This window comes from Thunnus thynnus, chromosome 10, assembly GCF_963924715.1.
Source record: "Thunnus thynnus chromosome 10, fThuThy2.1, whole genome shotgun sequence".
Classification (NCBI taxonomy): Eukaryota; Metazoa; Chordata; class Actinopteri; order Scombriformes; family Scombridae; genus Thunnus; species Thunnus thynnus.
In genome coordinates, this window is record NC_089526.1 from 16,451,853 (window position 1) to 16,475,400 (window position 23,548).

The window sequence follows — 23,548 nt, forward strand, 5'->3', positions numbered from 1 at the left end:
AAGTGCTGAACTGAAATTAATATTACGTATAAGATACGTAATAAACGCAATCAGGTTGTTCTCTGTATACATCCATGAGGTAGTCTTTGTGTCAACTGAAAGGCTAATGAGCGAACACGTTTCAAGTTAAGTTTTGCTTTCATTTCAGAGGCTGTAAGGCAGCAGTGTCTACTACATCAAACTAACAAAGCCGAAAGGGATGTTTCATTTCATTGCCGTAAAGGAGCTTTAACAGGTAGGTAAGTTATATAACACAGCTTCAGTTAGCTCCATTCATAAGGCACCTAGACAGACAGATATTGACAGTTAATAATTTAACCATATATGTGAAAAGCAGCTTCTTGTATAGGCCTACGTGATAACTGACATAGCTGCTATCGTTTGTGATTTATAAAGACAGTATGAGTGGTCAAAGCCGTGCTCCTCCAGTCAGTGATGACATTACTCCCCTCCAGCGGATGGCGGCATCGTGCACCGGAGCCATCCTCACATCACTGTTGGGTAAGATACTAACTGTAACATCTGTCATGTGTAGTCTTTCCTTATTTTTAAAGCATAAACCAGTGGGTGTTTTTTCTCCTGTTTTTTTGCTCATGCTAGATAGAATCACAATCAGCATTATTGGCCAGATATGGCCTAGTAGGTTTTCTAGTGGCTTTCAATGTGTTTACACACAACTATCTTCAGAAAGAAACACAAGAACAATTCAATATATACTATGTCACTATTATGTACAAGCTAGTGGGTGAACAAAATAGATAGAAAGAACAACTGGACAACAACATATACGTATAACGTTATATATATCTATATACAGGTGAAACCGACTCTGTAAACTAAACAGGATACAAAAAGTGTGAAAGAGTGTTGAAATAAATGGGTAAAAAAAAGTGGCGTAGCTTTATATACATACAGTAGGTGGTTATGTACAGTATATACAGACTGCTTAAAAATATATATCAAAAGTAATTGATGATATGTGTACGTATCATTGTACATTTTGTATTTACTAAATTAAATATATATATTTTGGAGGTAGAATGGATGTGTTAGTGTTACAGTGACTGAGTTACTGTTCATCGGAGTGATGGTGTGTAGGAACAAACTAAAACAAACTTCCTGTGTATGTTTGCACACCGCAGTACAGGGTTTCCCCTGCGTATCTATAGGTGTACCGTTTGTATTACTGACCGCATCCTTTGTTTAGTATTCCGACATGTTGACGGAACGAAAAAGGCGGAACTAACTGCGAGGGCAGTGCAGCACCCGGAGAATCTTTGGCGCGCACACGCTGGAGTTATCTTGTAGTTCATCTTAAGAACAGGCAGCGGTTGCGAGCATGTTTTGATTTAATGACTAAATAACTACCTTTGCGTGACGGACGTGAAATATATTGTGAATTTAGTACGCCGTCAATCAGACTAATGTTAGCGGAGCGGAGCAGCGATCAGCAGTAACAAATGAGACCGGCTGACCAACACACACTGCAGCATTAAACAACTTAAACCAACTCTGAGGTGAAGAAAATAACTCGGTGCTCAGTCTGTTTCACCCCCAAAACCCTTCGCCCCCTCAACATGTTGGACAGCGATGTCTTTCCTCAAAGCTAACGGTGCAGCAGTGAGGCTGCTCTCCACTACTGGAGACATGATGTCAATAACACAGCGGAGCACTCCTCCCCCTCAGTTTGTTATTCTCATACAGACAGGAGACTGCAAGATGTTTTCAGATTAATTGATTCATTAATAAATGCAGGTAACGTTTTAAAATAAAAAGGCTGTGGACCATTTATCTTATCTGCCAGTTATGTTCCATATTGTATTTCAGTGGAATGAGGACATCAGTTATGCTTTGGCACACAGTATACTGGAGCAAGAGACTGAAAGTAGAGCCCCCTTTTCTGTTCATTCAATCAAGAATCGGTTTTGAATTGAGAATCAATTTTGAATCAAATAGGCTAGTATCGTGATAGTGACCGTCCCAGGCCTACAAAATAAACACCGTCATTTGTGACAACCTTTGTTTTCACCTTTTTGTTCCATCTTGGTATAAAATTTAAATCTCTATGGACACTTTTGTCTATCAAATCATGATTTTTTTCACTTGAGTGCCCAACACTCTAAAGGTGTGCGCACAAACTGTGTACCCCGCACCACACGTTTTCCAGCCTTTGACACCTTTGTCTCAAAAAAAATCCAGGGAAAACCCTGCCGCAGTATAACCAACATAGTTTGTTTGGTTAGTTTTACTTTCCAGGTGTTTGTATTGGTTTCTTCTCAATTCAGCTCATTCTTAAAATAAATTTAAAGTTACTTAAAATCTACGTTTGAATAGAAAGTCTACTAGTGTATGGCTGAAACTGGTGATTATTTTTAGTATCAGTTAATCAGTTAAATATTTTTGATAAGTCAGTGAATTATTAGTAATAGTGAAAAATGCCAGTCAAGTTACAAAAGCCCAAAATGTCTTTAAATAGCTTGTTTGGTCCAACCAACAGTACAAAACTGAAAGATATTCAATTTATAATGATATCAAAAGAGAGAAAAGAAGCAAATCCTCACATTCGAGAAACTTGAACCGGCAAATATTTGGTATTTTACTAGAGTTGCAATGATTTGTCAAATAATCAATTAGTTGCCAAATATTAAATCTGCAACTATTTTGATAATTGATTAATCGTTTTAAGTCTCTTTTTTTAAAGAAAATAATGTATATTTTCTGGCTTCTTTAGTCCTCTATGAGAGTAAACTGAACATCTTTGGGTTGTGGACTATGGGTCAGGACAAAATGGCTGCCTGGAAAGCAAGAAAACACCTTAAAAATCTGATTTGCTTTGAAAAATGGTTGATAATAATATGAAGTTTATGTGATTTGTTGCAAATGGGTAAAACCCTTTTAATGCAAAGCTCATTTACCATTTCAAGTGACCTGGTGTAGTGCACTAACAGTCTATACACATGTAAAAGAATCAGTGTATTAAACACACAATAAAGTTATATTTTGAATAGACAAACATTAGATTTGACAAATAGTAGAACCACAGTTGAACCGTCATACTTCAGTCTCATGGATTTTTTTGCTTTTTTCAGTCACACCGTTGGATGTTGTGAAGATCAGACTGCAAGCACAGAAAAATCCCTTCCCCAAAGGTATAATGATTACAAATATAACAGGTCTAGTAGTTTGTTTCCTTTGTCCTATTTACATGATATGTTGTTTTTTCAATGTTTAGGGAAGTGCTTTGTCTACTGCAACGGACTTATGGACCATATATGTGTGTGTGAAAACGGCAACTCCAAGGCATGGTACAAAGCCCCCGGTCACTTCAGTGGCACACTGGTAAACATTTCACATTTTCAGTGGCCAACAATTATTAGATATAAAGTGTAAAGAGTTCGTAATTAGTCCCAGTCATGAGCTGTACTGCCAACTGTGAGATAGAAAACCCGTGACTACCAAACATCAAACATTCTTACACTGGTCCCTCTGTGTCTCTGCAGGATGCCTTCATTAAGATAGTACGCAATGAAGGAATCAAGGCATTGTGGAGCGGTCTGCCTCCAACACTGTGAGTGTGAAGTCTTCTGTGTCTCTTTTATTCCCTTGTCATGATTTATTTTGCCTACTCTTCTCTTAAAGCCGAGTTATTTAGTATGTTTGGTTGGCCGAAAGTCATCCGGCAGTCATTTAGCCTGTAGCTGATGCACTCATTACGGGTGTTTTCCTTTGAAGTTGTACCAATTAGTGGCCAGCCACCTCAGGTTTCCTTAAAGGCTGATCCCCAAAGACTGATTTATGTTAAGTCTTAGCGTCATATAAATCTACTTTATTAAATAATGTTGTTGGTGATTATATTGATGTTGTTTTTGTGGTTGATTTTTGCTGTCATGGAGTAATTTATGGTTATTTTCCTTATGTGTTATCCCCAGTGTGATGGCAGTCCCAGCTACAGTCATCTACTTCACATGTTACGACCAGCTGTGTGCAGCAATGAGGGTCAAGATGGGCGACCACGCACAGATGGCTCCTCTTCTGGCCGGAGCAGTCGCTAGAGGTGAGCCAACTGTTGTCCTATAACTGAACCAGGACAGACTGTTAATTAGTACTGTATGTGTATTACTGTATAGTCCTTTAAAAAAATAGATAATGTCTGTTTAACAATAATTTACAAGGCAAAAATACATCTTTTGAGTCAGTTGTATCACAGTTAAAGTAAACTTTAGGATGGTTAACTTATAGCAATATTTTAATGATGCTGGTGGTATAATTTCCAGATTAATTTGAAAATGTAATCACCTTTTACTTTTTGCCCTGGGTATCTGTAATTTAATTCCTCACTAGATTTAATTTGAAAACACAGTCTGAGACATTGTGACCCTCACTTCCTTTGACTTTCTTTTTTAATAACTGCCTGTTAGCAGTTATTAAAAGAGAGTTTTAAAAAAAATAATGACTACAGGTTGTTATAATGAATTCAGAAAGACATGCAGTACATTTTCAAACTGAAAAAACGCAGTGACAATGATGCTTTTTCACTGTCAGTGTTGCTACTACTTGGTGTCTTTTCATGTGTTTTTTTCTGTCCAGCACAGAGTGTAAGATGTTTGTGTGTTTTAACTTTTTTCTCTCTGTGTTTTTATTTGTTCTGTGTGTGTCAGTGGGAGCAGCGACAGTCATCAGTCCTCTAGAGCTGATGCGCACAAAGCTGCAGTCTCAGAAACTGTCGTACAGGGAGCTGACTAACTGTGTCCGTTTGGCAGTGGAGACAGAAGGCTGGCGGTCTCTGTGGCGGGCTTTAGGGCCCACACTCCTTAGAGATGTGCCCTTCTCAGCCATGTACTGGTACAACTACGAGAGGAGCAAGAGCTGGCTGTGTGAACGTTATAACACCAGAGAGCCCACGTTGGCCATCTCCTTCATATCCGGAGCGGCGTCTGGCACTGTGAGTGTCGCATTTCTCAACCGAGAGATGAGGATATTGATTCCTCTGTACACAGACAGTATGAGGACAGAAATATCACAAATGATTATTTTTTGGTACATAAATTTTACCTTTTTATCATAAATTTAAATGCAATATGACGTAAATTCTCATGTGTGAGACTGCACCAGTAAAACTAGAATCATACCATTATTTTACTGTGTTAAACTACTTAAAGATCACCTCCAGATATTTTTAAGACATAAAAATACTCTGCTTGCAGTAATAATTTGTGTCTGACATTGTTTTTCCACAAAAAACCTTAAAACTACTTCTCCCTCAATGAAAAGTCTGATTCTATGACTGTGCAAATATTGTTAAAGTTAAACTGTTGGACACAAGACGTCTCCTATTTCACATTCTCAGTGTTTGCGCACTGCAAGCATCACGTTTCCACATCACACTTGTATAAGTTACATATTTGACTGTAATTGGCTAATAAACCAGTGATGTCACACAATATTGTCATAGGTACACGCCTTAAACTGAGATTTAAGGTGATCACAGAGAAACGTTGCCACTTCATCAGATGAATGTGAAAACAGCCTTTTAGTGTCAAACTCTGAACAGTGAAGTTCAAACATCCAAGTGATGAAGCAATAAGCAAAACACATTTTTTTGAGTGGAAGACTTTAATAACACTGCATTTTACTGTCTTTTGGACCCGAACACCTGTTTTATCGCACTGAAGGAAAACAGTTTAATTCTCCTGTATATAAGTACTATATAGGGAGAGAATGATTATACATGTTAACTTAAACAAATCATATGTTAACTGTAATTCATATTCCCGTTTCTTTCAGATTGCGTCCATCGTAACATTACCTTTTGATGTTGTCAAAACAAGAAGGCAGGTGGAGCTTGGAGAGCTACAAGCGATGAATTGTAATTATGGGATTAATTGTTTTTCATCATTTCAATTAGTAAACATTGAAGACGATTGAAGTTGTTGAAAGTGGAGTAAATTGGTCACTTTATGTTGACTGGTGTCCGTGTCTTGTCAGTGTCGTCTAAGGCCTCCTCTTCCACCATCAGTGTGATGAGGAAGATTGTTGCACAGCACGGCTTTGGTGGATTGTTTGCAGGTAAATGCTTCATAGTGTCACCTATAACGCTTTTTATTTCAATCATTTAAATTTGAACTACCTCAATGACATGTAACGTCTCCTCTGATCTGTCGTGTCTCTGCCAGGTTTCCTTCCTCGGGTTGTCAAAGTGGCCCCGGCCTGTGCCATCATGATAAGCTCTTATGAGCTTGGGAAGGCCTTTTTCCGCAAACACAACCAGGAGAGGACTCACAGGGCTCCCAGTAACACCTGATAGATAGAGCAGAAATGAAAGAGGGGGGAAAAAAGCTGTTTGACCCAATTCAGCATTACAAAATACTGACATGACTCAAATTTATATGAAATGATTTTTATTACAGTATTTATATTTTAATATTCCTTGCTTTTATTTCACCGCCACAGATCCAATGCACACAACTGAAAAGAAATATTTATTCACTTAAGAAGTGTTCAAATCTCATGATTTTAGATGCAGCCAGCAGATGGCAGCCACAGTTTTGTTAATAATATGTGATTTTCCAGGTCCCAGATGTGGTTGTCCCACTGGAATCATGTGCACTGTGCCTGAAGTTCTTATATTAGAGATGTAAGATTAGAGTTTATTCCTCTGTGTATGACTCAGAGTCAGCATATCATGTTACTGTACAGGGGATCTCCATGTTTTGCACTTTCACTCCAAACCTGTGAATATGTGTGTGACATAAACACAAACATATATGATAGAAGATGCCAGAACAGTGTGAGTGTGAAGCAACTAACTATAACTTGCTTTGGGAGAGCACTGTGACAACTGTTAGCTTTATGAAAATATGAAAATGTGAAAATGTTAAATATATATACTTGCTTTTCTTTGGAAATTCTTTTCATTGATCTATTTTTTCATGACCTTGTATCACACGTGTTCATAGTGGACAAGAAACAAAAATGTCAAACTTTCGTTTTTGCAAGTGGAGTTTATTCAAAATGAAGGATAAAAAGGCAAATAAATCCAGTAAAACATCTGTTACATGTCTGTGCAAATGACTGCTGGAACAAGCTAAAAGGCAAATAGTAAAGTTCTCATGAGTTCAGTGTTGAGGTACGCGGCTAGTCACCAATAACACAAATCACACTATACTGACAGTCTGCAAATGTCTCATTTCACATTCTCCACATATCCGTTCACCTGAACACGATGCCAACTGCAGGATGTTCGTTACTGAAGCCTTACACAGATTATTCTGAGTTTCTGGAATGATCTATTTGTGGTAACTAGCAACGAATGTGAAATACAGCATTTGGATAATTAAAGGGAATAAGAACAATAGTCTGTGTCTGATAAAGCTAAAATGAAGGGTGAATATTAATCATAGAGGCCGTTACCTGAGAACAGAATAACATAATACTGCATTATGCACAATGCTGGCAACATAACACTGATGACATAATTATCTGACAAGAGTGCAACCTCAAATCAAAGAAATGAATCAATAGAGAACACAATTATAAGAAAGGGCGGCAGCATAGAAGATATTAAAGGAATAATTTAACTGTAGGAAACAATTATCAGTGACATTCAAGAGACCAAACACTGACTGAGACTTTCAGTATTTTGTGATTCTCCTAAACTGTCTAATCTGAGCTAGTCAGTGATTTTCTGCATGCTATATTCTCCTGTAAAAACATCATCACTGTCTTCTCAATAGTGTAAAGTGACACAGTAATTCCTACATCAACTTTCTATTTCTTTTAATGCATTTCCAAGAAAGAAAAAAGAAGATGCTTCAGAGATAAAACACCAACAAACAAAACAAATCAAACACATAATGTATCTATGAAGTTACAACTTTTACAAGGGAGTGTTTCAACTGAACGGTACATTGTTAAGACATGACATGGTCTGTTGGAGCTGATCTGAGTTTTAACACAATTCATGCTACTCCAGATTCTCAGCTTGTAAACCTGACGTCCATCTGTTAAAAGCTCTGGGCTCCAAATACAGAATATAAACTTCTACAAACAGCAAGTTAATATCACCTATACTGGGAAGGTTCCTGGATTGTCTGGCCCTGGAGGTGACGTGTCATCCAGCTCTCCGTTCCCTATGAAGGGGTGATGCCTGGACTGCTGATCTCTGTGGCGGGACTGGCCAAACACTCACTGGACTTCAGGCTGGCCAGAGATTTGTAGCTGGCGACTGAGGTCAGGGAGCCACATAGACCTCTGAGAGATGGAGTTTCCTCTTTACCTGAAACACACAATACACAGGGGTCAATACTTGCGTCAGAGGTGGACAGCAGTGCGTAGGAGGAGATGTACCTTGGCGGGGCCAGTGTGTGCCAGCTGGTCTGGCCTCCAGACTCAGTGTGTTTGACCGCTCTAGGGAAGTCTGTGAGAGGCTCATGTCTGCAGACAGCTGCTCCAGACTCTGGAAACTCTTTCTGCAAAGAGAGATCACACATGCTGAAACAATTAGTCAGTTTACAGAAAACTAACTATTTTTATCATCAATCGTTCAAGTAATTTATCAAGAAAAAATGCCAAACATTAGCTGGTTCCAGCTTCTCAGAACAGATTATTATCTGGTTTTCTCTGTTTTAGATCACTTTAAATGTAATCTTTTGGGTTTAGACTGTTTTAGACTGGGTATGGAAAATGGGAAGAAGCATTTTCTCCATTTCTGGCATTTTATACACTCAACAATTACTCCATTCATTAAAAATGTATAACTAAAAATAGATTAATCAATAATAAAAAAAATAACCAAACTGAATCTGGAATATCATCTACGTACTCCTCCCACTGTCCGGTGTTCTTCCTGTACAGCAGCGTGTCCAAGGCGACAGCGTTGGCATCCAAAGCATCAGGAGATGGCCACTGATTGGTCAGATGGGCTGTCAACTCCTGTCTGGACCGCAAATCATTGTTCTTCAGAACTGTTCTGGAGATACAAGCGGCCAAAGTTAGAACCTAATAAACTCGAGAGTCAGTCAATGCATCAAGAGAATGTAATATCTTCAATATCAGCACAAATGCAGTCACTGAAGAGACAAATAAGATAAAAAAGGACTGAAACAAGTAGTCAAATCCATTTTTTTTGTGTAAACCAATATTACAAATCACAAGTTTGCCTGAGGGGGCTTTACAATCTGTACAGCAATACAACATCCTCTATCTTTACACCCTCGATTCAGATAAGGAAAAACTCCCCCAAAAAAGCCTTTTTAACAGGGGAAAAAATAGAGGAAATCTCAGGAGGAGCAACAGATGAGGGCTGCTTCTTCCAGGACAGACAGACATGCAATAGATGTTATGTGTATAGAATAGACCAGACTGCCAAATTACAGAAATACAGCATGATAAAACCTTCTTCACAGGTAGACAAATATTTATAAGATCCTGCAAAAAGTATACATACAATCAAAAGGTGAAAGGTAAAAATAGACCATAAAACATAAGATATTATTGGCCAATATTAGATTATTACAGATATAATTGTGTCTGCACATACAGTTATCCAATAAGTAACAAAAACAGTCTCTTAGTTTGTCCTTCAGAGAGTATCAAAAGGTTTATTTTTCAAAAATAAAATGTCCCGCTCAGTACAGTACATATTCTGGTCACAATTATGTAACAACCAAATCTAAGAGATTCTTATTAAAAAATGTTTATGTGTTTCTGTAAAAGTAAAATATCAGCCGATATCAGATTTTTTAACTCCCAAATATCCTGTATCAGAATCATAAAGCTGCTTTATAAGCCCATATGTGGTCAAACACAGTCGATCTCCCACATCTGTTATTGATTATTTAAAAAAAAACAAAAAAAAAAACTAATTCAACACTTTAATGGTGCTTTTTTGTTTTTACTATCATCACTGTTTGACCTATATGTTTTCCTCTCTAAATATTCCCCGGCTCACGCTGTCATTCTTGCTGTTTTCCTGATTATATTCACAGTCACAGCATCTCACTCTGCTCGTCTCAGCGCCTCACGTTGCATGTCACAGTGATTTTCCCTCTATTTGCATTTGAAAACATCCAAACCACTGACTCATCCCGCTGGCTTCAGACTGCAGCTTCATTTCCAGAGATCGTGACACAAATCCACTTGAGAGATTTTTGCAGCCCACAATGAAATAGTGATCAAACAGAGAAATGGCTTTCTCACTGATTAGAACTTTACTGGAAAGATGCAACGCTGACGCAGCTTTTCCTCGTAGCTAAAAGCGGCGCTGACTGGGATCGATTCAAGAACACACAACTAAACCACCTGCGACCTCGAAGGCCTCTCGCTGTGTCCTGAATGTCAAATTCACAGCTGGATCCGCTGCACAGCGCGCTCCACCCTAATCGTCAGCGACCTCACGTGCACTAACCGACAAACACAGGAACGCACAGAAAGCAGAGTGAACTCACAGCTGGTCCTGAAGCTCCAGGATGATGTACTCAAGCTGCTCTTTCTCCAGTGTGTGGGAGAGGTGTGTGTCTGCCAGGCTCTGCTGAAGAGCTTTGTTATGAGATACGGCCTCCGACAGCTGGGCTTCACGTAGACGGACCAGCTCTTCCAGGTAACCCTGAGACAAACACACACACACACAGAGGCAAACACACTCTGTTTTTCATTTGTTTGATACTGTGAAGGCACTGCTTTATGAAAACACATCTGATTTCCTTTGTTTTCGCTTCAAGTAAATGAAATAACCAGAGAGCAGGGAGCGTGGCAGCTTTGTCATCCCGAAGCCACAGAGGAAAGCAACATTAGGGAGGTTTGAATGCAATAAATAACATCTAGCTGTTTGTCAAAAAAATGATGCCTCACAGGACTTTTTTCCTCCTGGCATTTCAGAATTCAAGCCTAATTAGCACACAGGCATCAAGGAAGATGTCACACCAGCATTACCCCTCATTTATTTATCCAAAAGTCACGTTACACACAAAAAATAGGTGCTACCTTCTGCTCCAGCGCCATGCGATACTTCTGCTCAAAGCGTTTACACTTGCTGACCAAGTTGCTCTGCTCGGTAAAGATGGAAGCGGCGGTGGCCGTTTTGTCAGGGGTGCTGCTCTCACTGCCGCTGCTCCCCAGAGTCCTCATCTCCTCCTCGTCACTGCTGATGCTGTCTGCACTGCGCAGGGAACGACAACGTGCCTCATGTAAGTACAAGTCCTGCACAGTACACTGATGACTATTTGCAGTGTGTGGTGGGAATTATTTGACCTCATTTACCTCTGAGTGAACTTCAGGTAAGGCGTGTAGTCGATCACGGAGGGGCTGCTGCCGTCCAGACCTTCTCCTTTCAGACAGAAGCTACAGAGACGACAGGATGGAAAGTCAAAGCAATCACATGACTGTAGGAGATACAAGAAATGACTTTTAACAGCATGTTTGAGTTCAGTGTGGTCAGATAATGGTGTATTTCTCTGGAGCACTACTAATTTTATCAAAGAATGTCTAATTTAATATAAAAGGTCTGAATTTGTGATGTTAACCAAACTTCCACAACTCATTTCCTGTCCTCTATGTGAGAAAACTAAAACTTTTCAGGTTTTGTGGAGGCTGTCAGATGTGTTGATTCATTTTTTTAGACTTTAGTTTGCAACATTTAACAAAGTTCAGTGTTTAGTGTTTGGGTCACCACTGAGTCACCACTACCTTGCCCCATCACAAAATTCTGTAATGTTTGCAACTGATGCACCTGCAGTTTGCACAGCAGCAGCAACCCTCTGGCCTCTTTTGTCTCTCCTGTAATTACCGTATACTGCTGTAAAAACTGGTGATCAACGGGCCACTAAGCTGTAATTAACTTAAGTTAAATGCATCTTTCATAAAACACTGCAAAATTACACTCACTGAGCACTTTAATCCATCATATCATTTATATTATATTGAAAATTGCTCCTAATATTTTGTCCACCCTATGAATATACATGAGGGAGATAATGCAGGAAAACTGAATTGGCCAAAAGGGACAATGAACCAGCAACCCCATCAAAACTGACTGAAACACACTTATATGCTTAACACAGTGACTAAACTAATGCTGTTTATCTAAATTAAATGCATTGTGAACTTCAAAAAAGCGATTTTTACTGAAATACTATTTTATTGTATTGTATTTCTGGTCCATTTCCTATTTATTATATAGTATTTAAACTATAATGTATTTCTATTTCAGTCAAATGCAGCTAACTGCATTCTCCTTTGCAATCTATTTAGATGAAACACTTTTGATAACCCTCAAAGTTGGTCAAAGGCGGTTGTTGCTTTTCTTTTTATCCAAACATGTATCTCACACAGAGAAAGCTACACACCGACAGAGCAACAAGGACAGAAAGCAGGACGGAGGAAGAACAGGATTAGTACCTGAAGTCGATGGTGTTGAGTCCGATGAGCGTGTCCGCCAACAGCCCCGCCTCCTCTCCCAGCATGATCGCTGCATCCTCATAAAACCTCCTACGGTCAACACATGTACACACATTATTGGCATTTATTTAACTCCCACTCCTCTGGCCAACTGACTGGAAGTGAAAGGAAAGAGCAGAGCAGCTCCGAGATGTGACGATCTAAGTTAACATGCAGCACTCTCACTCTGGAGAGGGATATTTTTACATTTGCTTTCATAAAACATATATATAACTGTGCTGAGGGGGGAAACTGTGTGTATATGAGCATCCTATTAAGACCTGGTGGTTTTGAAGTCCCTCAGTGCAGATGAGATATATTCTGACAGTCTTTTCTCCATCAAAACCACTCGGATCCATGCCCTGCCCTACAGAGAGAGAGAAAGAGAGAGAAACAAAACAATGACTGTTAGTAGCAGCTTATATTGTCTAGACAACCAGTGACACTACATACAGGATAATAATGAGCTGCAGAGTGGAAATAAAGTACACGAAGGCTTTGATCAAACGGCTGTTAATGACATGTCATGCAGAAATCACGTAAATCCCGTCCTGGTATTTTTATCGCTTTATTAAAAGTTCATAAAGTCATTTGTATGCTTGGCAGGCAGGTCTCATGACTGGAAATCATAGAAAATGTGTTGAATAGCCAACAGGATCATTTAGAGTGTGTGTGTGTGTGTGTGTGTGTGTCCTGTTCTCGCCTACAACCTGAATGCAAAACAATGTTAGCTCCAGTTTTTTGCTCTTTGATCCACAGAGTAAAACCGAGTCACGTTTTTTAAGAACGTGTGTGTGTGTGTGTGTTATTAACATTTTTTTGACTGAGTCCCCTTTGTTCTTTTCTGAGTGGATGTTGCAAAGTAGGCTAAAATTACAAATGCATGATTCAGCATTATCTGTGTGCTGTAAATCAGAATATTTTCAGACTCAAAACTGTTCATATAAAACTGATATTGCTTCATATTATTTTTGTCCATATTAAATATATAATTTTTTATTATTTATCAAATCCACAGTTTGAAGTTTCATGTCCCCCCTGCTGCCCCAGATAATTCAATCTGACACGCTTTCAAGCCAAGAAGATGCTTTCATCCTCACCTTAGCTCTCGACGATCGCACGTTCTCCATGCTCTCGATGCTTCGGATACAATTATGAGGGACTTTACTGCAGGCTACTTTTATGTAATCCCAGAAACTCCGAGGACTCTCATAGCCAAACCAAGTTGTCTGACCTAAGAGACAACAAGACAGAAACAGATTTGTACGAGCATGAGTCTGCATTTATATTGCTCTGAATTTTAAACATGCACAAAGCAGCTTTGCACTTGTTATACAAAATGTCAGTGAAGACAGGTGATTTCTTGTTGGGAAGGACTTAGAAATGATATTGAAGAGACATAAATTGGACTTGAATTACTTTTTGTAGCTGTAAAGGGTTCAATTAGTTTTACACCAGAGTAAAATGACAACATCAATAAAGAAAAATGAGATGCTCCTTGCAACCCAAACTTATGTTTCAGACTGTCAAGTCGGTACATTTTCACATAAAAATCTTGCATATTGAGGCCTCCTGATGGGCCAGAAGTGAAGGACATATGTAACACGATGTCCCCTGCTCATTTCCGGCTGAGGATCTTTATCACATATCATCCATCTCTTTCTCTCTCCCTCTACGTTTCCTGTCACTCTCTACTATCAGCTATTAAATTAAAGTAAAAAATGCCTGAAGAGACTCTTGCATTTTGCAGATTTAAACCTGCATATATTGTATATGTTTTGTTATAATCACCTGTGTGTTTGAGGTGAATTTGGGCTTCATGTGTCTGCATGTATATGCATGTGGATGACAGTGTGTTTTTACCTTTAAGTCGATGACTGAGGATGTGCTCCAGGATGGAGACGAAGTTAATGAACTCTGGAGATGAGTCATCTATTGTGTCAAAACAGGAGCGGTCTAGCAGAGTCTTCACTGAAAACCTGAATACAAAAAAAGACAAAAAAAAAAGATTTTAACAGATTGGTACTAAAATCAGTTATTGGACGGGATGCTTATACATGAGCAATCAATGCTGATTTGCTACACATCAAAGTATTTCTCTGTCTGATCCCAGACTGAATGATGTTGCAATCAGTCTGTCAGGGAAACACAAAAAACTTGCTTGGGATTGTAAATGTGCACACAAACAAACAAACAGAGTAGAAGAATCATCTTAATTTATGTAAGATAATGGTGTAACACTAATTTCCTTACTGGGAATTTCTCATTTCTGTCATGAGTTAATCGCCAAGGAAAATAAACACATCTGGCCTCCAACATTGTAATGAAGCTTTGATTAATCGTCTGGGATGAAACAAGTCATAATGCGCTTCCCACTATGACAGTCATTGTGCACCGGCCGACTCTGTCTAATCTGGTTTCAACTAATTAGGCAGGAAGGAGAGTTAATGGACAAGGCTGCTGCAGATTCTGCCAAACTGTGTGTAGACCTTTACGTCAACTAAATAATCTGACTTCATCTCTCTCTCTCGTTGCTTAGCAGCCGTGTGCGCTTCCTGTGAAAACAGGCAAAAACTCAAAAGATTTCTGCTCATTTCCATGAGTAAAAGCAGGGTTTTTACTTACATATCACATACATTAACTTTCAGACACTTCAGCCCTGTTCTTACACAGACAGTTAGAAAGGGCCAATTTCCTCTCTGTAGAGTACATTGCACTTATCCTCTCAGCTATTTCCTCTTTCCAACATTCACACAGTAGAAATCTACGCACACGAGAAAACCTGAAATCCTGAAATAAACACATCTTCAGTATTCTGCTGTTGATAATGAGTAATGACTGCCAGCTCAAAGTTTAAGAACACCTGCAGCAGACAATGCGCTACATATTGTATTTGTCTTAGAAATCATATCATTGTACAGTGTGGAGATTCTTTTTGACGTTCTTTGACAAACCGTCCACAGAAGTACAGGAATAAATACTCAAAATGATCATGTTTCGGCCCTTGACACACACTTGGATATGGTTTTTGACATCTCAGGCCTGGATGAATCATCCTCTGCCTCCAAAGCCTGATAAAAACACAGCACGTCCAGCTGTCCGTGTACAAAATACAGCATGCTCTAACTGATATCTGCTGGGTCCAGACTACAAGGCTGACAGCACTCATGACTCTCCCCAGGAAAAGCCGGGGCCCAGTGTGCCGATAGGTAATAGATAAACAACGGTGAATCTGCTAAGAAGCAGGAAGCACTCGACCAGTTCTGCAAACTTAGCATCCATTCCTCGTCAGCCAGAGCCCGTCACAAAAAATTAATCAGATAATACTTTTAACTAAATCTAGCTTCATTTAACATCAGGTCTTTGGCAGGAAAATGATTTTATTATCAAGCACAATCTTGATTTTATGTTTTTAACTGAAACTTGGTTGGACCAAGATAACAGTGCAGCTGTTCTTATCGAGCCAACTCCTCCCAACTTCAGTTTTGAGTTAAGTAAGAGTGCAAAAGAAAGGAAGTGAAGTTGCTTCACGATTTTGTTTCACAATTCCCTCCAATGAAAGCAGATGTCTTATGGAAAATTTGATTCTTTTAAATATGTGGCTCCAGCTTAATTCCTCCTCTCAAGCTATGTTCCTAAATATCTACAGGCCACCTAAATACTGTGTAACCTTTTTGATGACTTTGCTGAACTGCCGTCTATAATCTGTATTGACTTTGACTGTGTAGTTATTGTTGGTGATTTTAACACCCATGTTGACGACCTCAAGGACAGAACTATGTTGTGTTCTTGATAAATATGGACTGACTCATCATGTGATGGAGCCCACACACAACGAGGGACACACTCTGGACTTAATCATCTCTAAGGGTCTGAACATTTCCAAGGTTGTGGTGACTGTTGTTGCTCTCTCTTATCATCCCTGTGTTTTCTCTGAGAGTGCTATCGTGCACACAAATGTTCAAACAGAGGTGATCACAAAACGGTATATCACTGAGAACACCAGTGAAATATTTATTCAGGCTTTCTCTTCCACAGCCACCCTCTCTTGGGTCTCAGTCAATGAGCTTGTAGAATCATTTCAATCCTACAATTACAAATGTTATTGATGCCATTGCACCCACTAAGGTGAAGGTGGTCTCCAGAAAGAAAAGATCTCCATGGAGAAATACCATGCTGGTCAGAATAGAAAAAAGAGTCAAAAAGCTGAACGCAGGTGTTGAAAAACAAATCTCCAGGTTCATTATGACATCTATAGAGAGAGATTTCGCATTTAAAAATGAGAGGCGGTCCTTCTTCTCTCACATCATCACCAAAAACAATAATAATTCACATGCCTTGTTTGCTGCTGTCAACAGGATAACAAAACCCCTCTATGTCAGTAGCCTCTGAACTTCTATCCACCAGGGCCTGCAGTGAATGTGCCTCCATGTCAGGTACAGGATATGTGTTGTCCCTGTGTCCCCTAAAATCAATTCAAGTAGCATGACACAATTTTATCCAATCAACCATAAAAACCTGGAGGACATTATACAACATCTGAAATACTCCTCCTGCTGCCTTGATATTCTGCCTTCCAGCTTTTTCAAAAATGTTTTCAAATTGCACGGCCTCAGATCTCCTACAAATTATAAACACGTCTCTCTTCTCTCAGGTTTCTTCCCACAGGGTCTGAAAACTGCCGTCATCAAGCCGCTCTTAAAAAACAACAGTCTAGACACTTCACTTAGAAACAATTATAGGCCAATATCAAATCTCCTGTTTTAAGTAAAATCATTTAAAAAAAAGCTGTTTTTCAACAGCTGACCAACTTCTTGGCAGTAAACAACTGTTTTGATGTCTTCCAGTCAGGATTTTAAACACACCACAGCACTGAGAACTGCTCTTGTTAAGGTTAACGACATCCATTTAAACACAGTGGCAGAATTTCAGTCTTAGTATTACTGGATCTCAGTGCTGTGCAAAGTCAGCCTACTATCACCTGAAGAATATATCAAGGATTAAAGAACTTATGTCTAAACAGGATTTGGAAAAACTTTATCTGCATTTATCTTCAGTAGACTCGACTACTGTAACAGTGTCTCAAGTCCTCACTAAGACCAAGAGAGTGGATCATATGACTCCAGTTCTCAGATCTTTACAGCAGCTTCCTGTCTGTCAAAGAACTGATTTCAAATACTGTGGGTTTATAAAGCACTGGATGGTTTAGGGCCAAAATACATTCATGATCTTCTGCATATCATGTTGCACATCCTTCTATAAGGAGAGCAAGTATAACATTAACCAAGAGACAGTAAAGGGGTAGGAATAGTCTTCTTTATAATAAATAATAATAAAAAGAACTATGAAAGACAGAAATAATATCATTGTGAAGATGCTTTTAACTTATATAAGTTAAACAGTTTGATCTTTCTACTGTATCAGCTGAATAAAGCGCTTAGTCCTGTGAGGATCTGAGATCCTGCTCTTCAACAGGACACATCAACAGTAGCGTCCACCCACACAGGTGTTCTCACTGTATTCAAATGAAACTCCTGAGATTGTGTTTCCAACAATGAGAGTACACGATATCGGCGTTCAAGTGGCTTTAAGTCGTGAGAACCTTGTTGCTAGGCGACTGACAACAATAATCAACATCAGCTTGGTTCATTTTTTACAGAAGCGGAGAACGATTTGTTTTCTGCATTCCAACATCAAAAAATACTAACTTTCACAGACTCATGATGTGACAACTTATTTTAAACTATTAGTTTTAACTATTTAAAACACCACAACAAATAGCTATCACTACAAACACAGTGAGATGTCACAGTAGGAAAAACACAGGTGTTAATATAAAATCAGGGGTCTGGTATTGTGTCATGCTGGCGGACAGTCACACTGTCATGGCTGAGAACTGAGCCATCGTTAACGTCATTAGTAATGTAACATATGCCTCTTATATGTTACCTTAAATACATAATTTAAGCTTTAAATGGTTACTATGTCTAATGTAAAATCTTGTAATACAGAATATAATTTTGGCAGTAATTTTACCTTTGTTTGACAGTTGTAAGGTGAACATATTGCTGTTATTTTCATATTTTTATGCTGTTATATTTCATATTTATTACTAGACACAGTATCCAAGGTAACGATGCAGCTATAAAGCCTATCCCGGGGGAACAAGTCAGATCAGCTTATATCCCCCAGGTGAGTGTGTGAACTGTAAATATTCATGTTTAGCCTACTTGAGAGAAACTTTATTACTAACTATAACTTTACAGACATCTAGATTGATTATCTACGTGTACTGATCCATCTGTATCAATAGTGTCTTTGTGTAATTTGTCATATCGTAAGTCATCGATCCTGGTCAAGGTTACACTGCTGGCCCTATAATTTGTCATTTAAAGGTTATTGAGCTTGGCTACAGAAATCATTCATTGTAAGTTTCCTTTGATTATAATTTTATTTTATACTGAACAGTTTTACTAAGACCAGGCTTGTATCCCCCCAAATCCCAAAGTGCTTGTAAGCAATAAACAACTCATCACTGAATCGACATCGGAGCTGTCTGTGTCATCTACCAACTGTCAGCTGTTACTCCACCACCATCATCAAAACACAACGCAGAGACTGTAGGCTGTCACTACTATCAACGATATAAAAGAGACTTAACGGGGGCGTTATAAACTGTAACATACAGATAGTCAGAGAAAATAGACCCCCATTACAGTGACACCTGTGCTTTTCCTGCTATGATGTCTGCTGTGAAAAAAAGGCCTATTGTGTAGATGTGTGCAGACTGTGCACACTTGGTATTTCCCTGAAATGTCCATCAACTCATTCAGAAAACTGTGTCCTTGGATAGATAACATTACACAGCCTCTTAGAAAGCGTTGCTGCTTCGTACAATGACATCACATGTAGACCTTCCATTGAGTTTGATGATCTCAGCAGAATCGCCAGCACAGCTCTGCCCTGAGTCAACGTGAGAGGAGATTTAATCTGACAGAATAGGTGACAACACCTGCGTGGGTGTGCAGGGTATTTAAGTGCAAAGAGTGAGGTCTTCAATTGAACACTCAGCAGTCCAAACTTTGGAGGCAAATGTCAGCAGTCAGTATTTTTGAGTGCTGTGACTCAAACTATTAAAATATTAATTGAAAAAGGTGCATCAACATAATCATTTGGAGGGTTCACAGTGTCTCCAGCTTGCATAACAGAAGGTCAACTGAACCAGACATGGAGGAAAAGCTGAGTGAGTCGACATAAAAAGTGTCAGCAGAGGAGAAGAGGGGGTGATGTGTTACGAAGCTTACTTTGACCTAAAAAAACAAGACCTGGACCTTCTACAGAAGAAGTATTGTTTTCAGTGCTTGAGGCCATTTCCAACTAGGTAATTCACAAAGAAATGGTCAAACATTCCCCAGTTAACTGCTTATTCCACCTTACTTATATATTTTGAATTTAAGTACTTACAACCAGAATGATGCTGTTGATTTTTCTATTATTATTAGACTTTTGAGTGAGTGTACACAACACACAGTCCTGCTTATAGCAAACATGGAGTCCAAACACTGAAACCAGCAGGCTGATGATGAAGTGTGACGCTGTTTTAATTCGTGTCAGCACAGCTGCTGCAGTGTTTACTGTGGACAGTGAAATTACTTTTCTTAATTTATTTTTTGCCTCTGCAGCATCTCATCTAATGCAGCGAGAAATACACAAAAATAAGACAAAATTCACACCGCAGTGCTCCATGCTATCTATAACTGCGACCAAAACAGAAAAGAGCAGCAAGAGAATGAATAAAAAACAAACTGACATAGTGGGAGAATCGATGGGTGAATTGTAGTTGAGTTGAAGACTATTGCAGATATAATAGCTCGACCTCCCTCTGACACTTCCAGCAGCGATCTGATCGTCACTTAAAAAAGGCAGCAGCCTGCCAGTGGATCCACGCTGTGCAGACTCAAATTGTTAAAGCCAACTGAACTTTAACGTCTAGTGTAGATCCTCAACTTCCCAAAGATACCAAATACTTGACTGAATTTGAGGGAAACATGTATAAAATCAAGCACAAGACCCCGAGAATACTTCAGCCATAAATAAAAAACACATCTTCCAATGAGAAGCTGGAATAACCTGATACATAACATATATGATAATGGGGCTCAAACTTAAGATTATTAGCATTATTGACAACTTTTTTTCTTGTGTTACCATTTTGTCTATAAAACTGAGCCCAACGTGAGGTATTAAATATAAACGTATTAAATAGCTTGTTTTGTCCAACCAACAGTCAAAAACATTAAGTTTACTATCATACATCGTAAACAAAAGCTTCAAATCTTCACATTTTATGAAGCTGGAACCAGTGAATGTATGAAATAATTAGCTGATTATCCAAATAGTTGGAATAAAATGATTTTGACGACCTTTAAGCGTAAAATTGGAAACAAAGGGGAAACTTTATGTAAGGGGTTAAAACTCTTCCTGTGTTTTGTTCAGTCTTTCCTTCACTCCTTTTACTCACAGTAATATTTCATCTTCTCTCCGTTCATTTTGTCAGTTTGCCATCACTCTTCTTCTCACTCTTTTCCCTCCTCCGCTTGTGCCAGTCAGTGAGTTGGTGGCTGGTGCGGAGGCGGAAAGGACCAGCGAGGCCAGCGAGGAGCACCTGTGCCTAATTACACATATTTGTCCCTTTTACATGTATTTGTTTCATAAGTCAGCACAGTCACACCTGAACATCCTGAAGCCTGAAAAATCTACTTGTTTGTTTTTTTCATTTCTAACCCGCCAGATTTGTCCCTGAAGAGGCCGAGCAGAACAACAACAGGAGCAGGCGGTGCATTATTAATTTGCTTTCTGAACTGTAGACATTGTTTTGGTGCCAAAATGAGACTACACACCTCTGTATGTTTCTTTTTCTCTCTGACCCCTTCAACTCTTCTTCTAGTCTTAAACGCACCACAGGGACCAACGGTCAGTAAGTGACATCTGCCAGCAGCACTGAGAGGACCACAAATCAATACTCACAGCAGAGTGCTTTTCACTTCAACTGATCCAGCACCCATCCATCCATCCATCCATCCATCCATCCATCCATCCATCCATCCATCAGTCCTCCCTTATCAATCATGGATGCATTGAACAATTGAATTGAGCACACTAAGGTTATATCCTTGGTATTGTTTTCTACATGTTTACTATATATTCTCCAAAAACACCCGGATTATTGTGTTTTCTAAACTCAGCATCTTCACAAAAAAGCACAAAGTCTCCATTTTAGAGGCTAAACAGTCTTTAGATCATCAATAAGGAAGATAAAATTTACAGAAAGTATAATCATACAGTTACATGAATATAAAAATGAGACAAAATCAGACAAATTGTTTTTTTTGGGGAACATTTCTTAGGCGGTGGGGTTGTGATGGAGGAATTTGGACTCGTGGTTCTTGCCATTTCTAAAATCCTGTTCATAATCCTACACTGAACTGAAGGTCATTAAAACTGAGATGTGACTACATGAATGTTTAATGGGGGTTGTGGAGGCTGGTAGTGATGGACACCAATGTGTGTGTGAGTTTAAGAGAGAGAGAGAGATGGTGAGGATGTACAAAATACACATGATAGAGGCATTTGCCTGCAGTAAATAATGCAACTCATCCAACAAACAGACTTTCTTGCTTTCTTGGATTGTGTGCATATAAAGTTAATTATTATCAATTAAGGAGGGAGGCAGGGGTTGCAGCCCTGCTCCCATTAAAACCAACCTCAAACAAATCCGCCTCTGAAATTATGAATAAACACATCTGCCATCAGAAATTCAGCTGAAGACGCCGTTTCATCCTCCCTGTCACATAAACACAGAACAGACTGAGGAATTCCCACCTGCACACCGTCAGCAGGTTCCTCCTCTCCACCGCTGCGCTCCTGCTCGCTGCCCGCCTGCGGATGAGATGCAGCCCCGCACCGAGCGACGCCATCCCCGGCTTGTGTCCGAGCCTGCGGCCGGAGGAGGTGCGCAGTCCTCGCTCCGCCGCTCCTCCCTCTGCACCAGGGCAGGACCGGCTGGCTCCGTCACCTCGGAGCAGCTCAGGCTGCTCAGCTGAAGGAGGGGTCGGACAGAAAGTGTGTCGAGTCAGCCTCAATGAACCTCCGGTCATCACGTTCAAAATAAAAGCAGCAGCTTCTGCTTCTCTCAGACTGCGAAGCATCAAAATATTGTTATTGATCACTTGTAGATGATCATTAAATCTATCTCCATTGTGTTTTATTCACATGTAGAGGCCCAATATAATGATTAGTTTTCAGTCAGAAGAGAATCTTTGTTGTTTTTATGAAATAAATGTTTATAATAAAGACAACTTAAACATTGTAGCCTCATTAAAACTGAAATCACCTGCTCAATTAAAGCATACAATTAAAATTAAACTCCAGTTGTCACCTGTTCAAACATAGAAACATATTATTTCCCTTTAATGTTTGAGATTATTATGAGATGACATGAAAATGTGATGATTCAAACACTACATTTGGCTAAAAAAAAAAAAAACACTTTCAGATAGATGTTGCTCAAGTTGTTTGCTTTAAAATAAGCCTAATGTGTGTCAGCACACACTTTCCCACTGCTGGTATATGTCCTCAATATCATTTAAACAGGGTTAATAGCCTATAGCTCATATTGAGGACAGTGAGATTTTTTGGAGTTTTAGGGATTCAGAGTTTGTTTGTTTATTTGTTTGTTTAATATAAATATGTGTAGTCATTGTTTTTTATGTAAATGTACATAAAATAAAATAAAATAAAGTACATTATCTACTTTCCTACCACAATTTCTTGCAGTGTGGAGACACTTTACTACAACATTTACACCCTCATATAGGAAAATAACATTTAATATGTATAAAACAGTTAATTAAAGAAGTAATATATGATTTTTTAAAAGTCTGACATTTTCATGTGTGGTTATACTTTTCTGCAGTGTTGCCTTCACTTTACTTTACACTTGTGTAATTATAAAATTCTGGATTCCTGCTTATAAATAGTAAAAAATTTTGGCTTTACATATACATGTCCAAATCTCGCTTTCCTCACGTTGTGTCATGTGTTATTCCATCCAATT

At 39.0% G+C, this 23,548-nt stretch overlaps 2 protein-coding genes across 2 annotated transcripts; one reads left to right on the forward strand and one right to left on the reverse strand.

Annotated features, from left to right (window-relative positions):
* Positions 1-30: 30 nt before the first annotated feature.
* Positions 31-7,049, forward strand: slc25a40 (solute carrier family 25 member 40). Its single transcript, XM_067601514.1, has 10 exons — positions 31-235; positions 397-501; positions 3,090-3,149; positions 3,233-3,339; positions 3,501-3,568; positions 3,930-4,054; positions 4,659-4,942; positions 5,785-5,866; positions 5,986-6,066; positions 6,174-7,049. Exons 2-10 carry the CDS (start codon positions 402-404, stop codon positions 6,299-6,301), a joined length of 1,035 nt encoding a protein of 344 aa, XP_067457615.1. The 5' UTR covers positions 31-235; positions 397-401; the 3' UTR covers positions 6,302-7,049.
* rundc3b (RUN domain containing 3b) lies at positions 6,982-22,550 on the reverse strand. The gene is made up of 11 exons (XM_067601513.1): positions 22,315-22,550; positions 14,296-14,411; positions 13,533-13,666; positions 12,714-12,799; positions 12,394-12,483; positions 11,257-11,337; positions 10,981-11,155; positions 10,446-10,603; positions 8,822-8,968; positions 8,347-8,468; positions 6,982-8,275 (listed from the first exon to the last, which is right to left on the reverse strand). The coding sequence occupies exons 1-11, from the start codon at positions 22,407-22,409 to the stop codon at positions 8,130-8,132; spliced, it is 1,350 nt and encodes a 449-aa protein (XP_067457614.1). The 5' UTR covers positions 22,410-22,550; the 3' UTR covers positions 6,982-8,129.
* Between the last annotated feature and the right edge of the window lie 998 nt (positions 22,551-23,548).

Coding starts and splice junctions, on each gene's coding strand:
- slc25a40 (XM_067601514.1), top strand. CDS start 402: ATGAGTGGTCAAAGCCGTGCTCCTCCAGTCAGTGATGACATTACTCCC. Junction 4,943..5,784: donor CCGGAGCGGCGTCTGGCACT/GTGAGTGTCGCA, acceptor CGTTTCTTTCAG/ATTGCGTCCATCGTAACATT. Junction 6,067..6,173: donor CTTTGGTGGATTGTTTGCAG/GTAAATGCTTCA, acceptor TGTCTCTGCCAG/GTTTCCTTCCTCGGGTTGTC.
- rundc3b (XM_067601513.1), bottom strand. CDS start 22,409: ATGGCGTCGCTCGGTGCGGGGCTGCATCTCATCCGCAGGCGGGCAGCG. Junction 8,969..10,445: donor CTGGAGCTTCAGGACCAGCT/GTGAGTTCACTC, acceptor TTGTATCTCCAG/AACAGTTCTGAAGAACAATG. Junction 8,276..8,346: donor CACACACTGGCCCCGCCAAG/GTACATCTCCTC, acceptor TGTGTGTTTCAG/GTAAAGAGGAAACTCCATCT.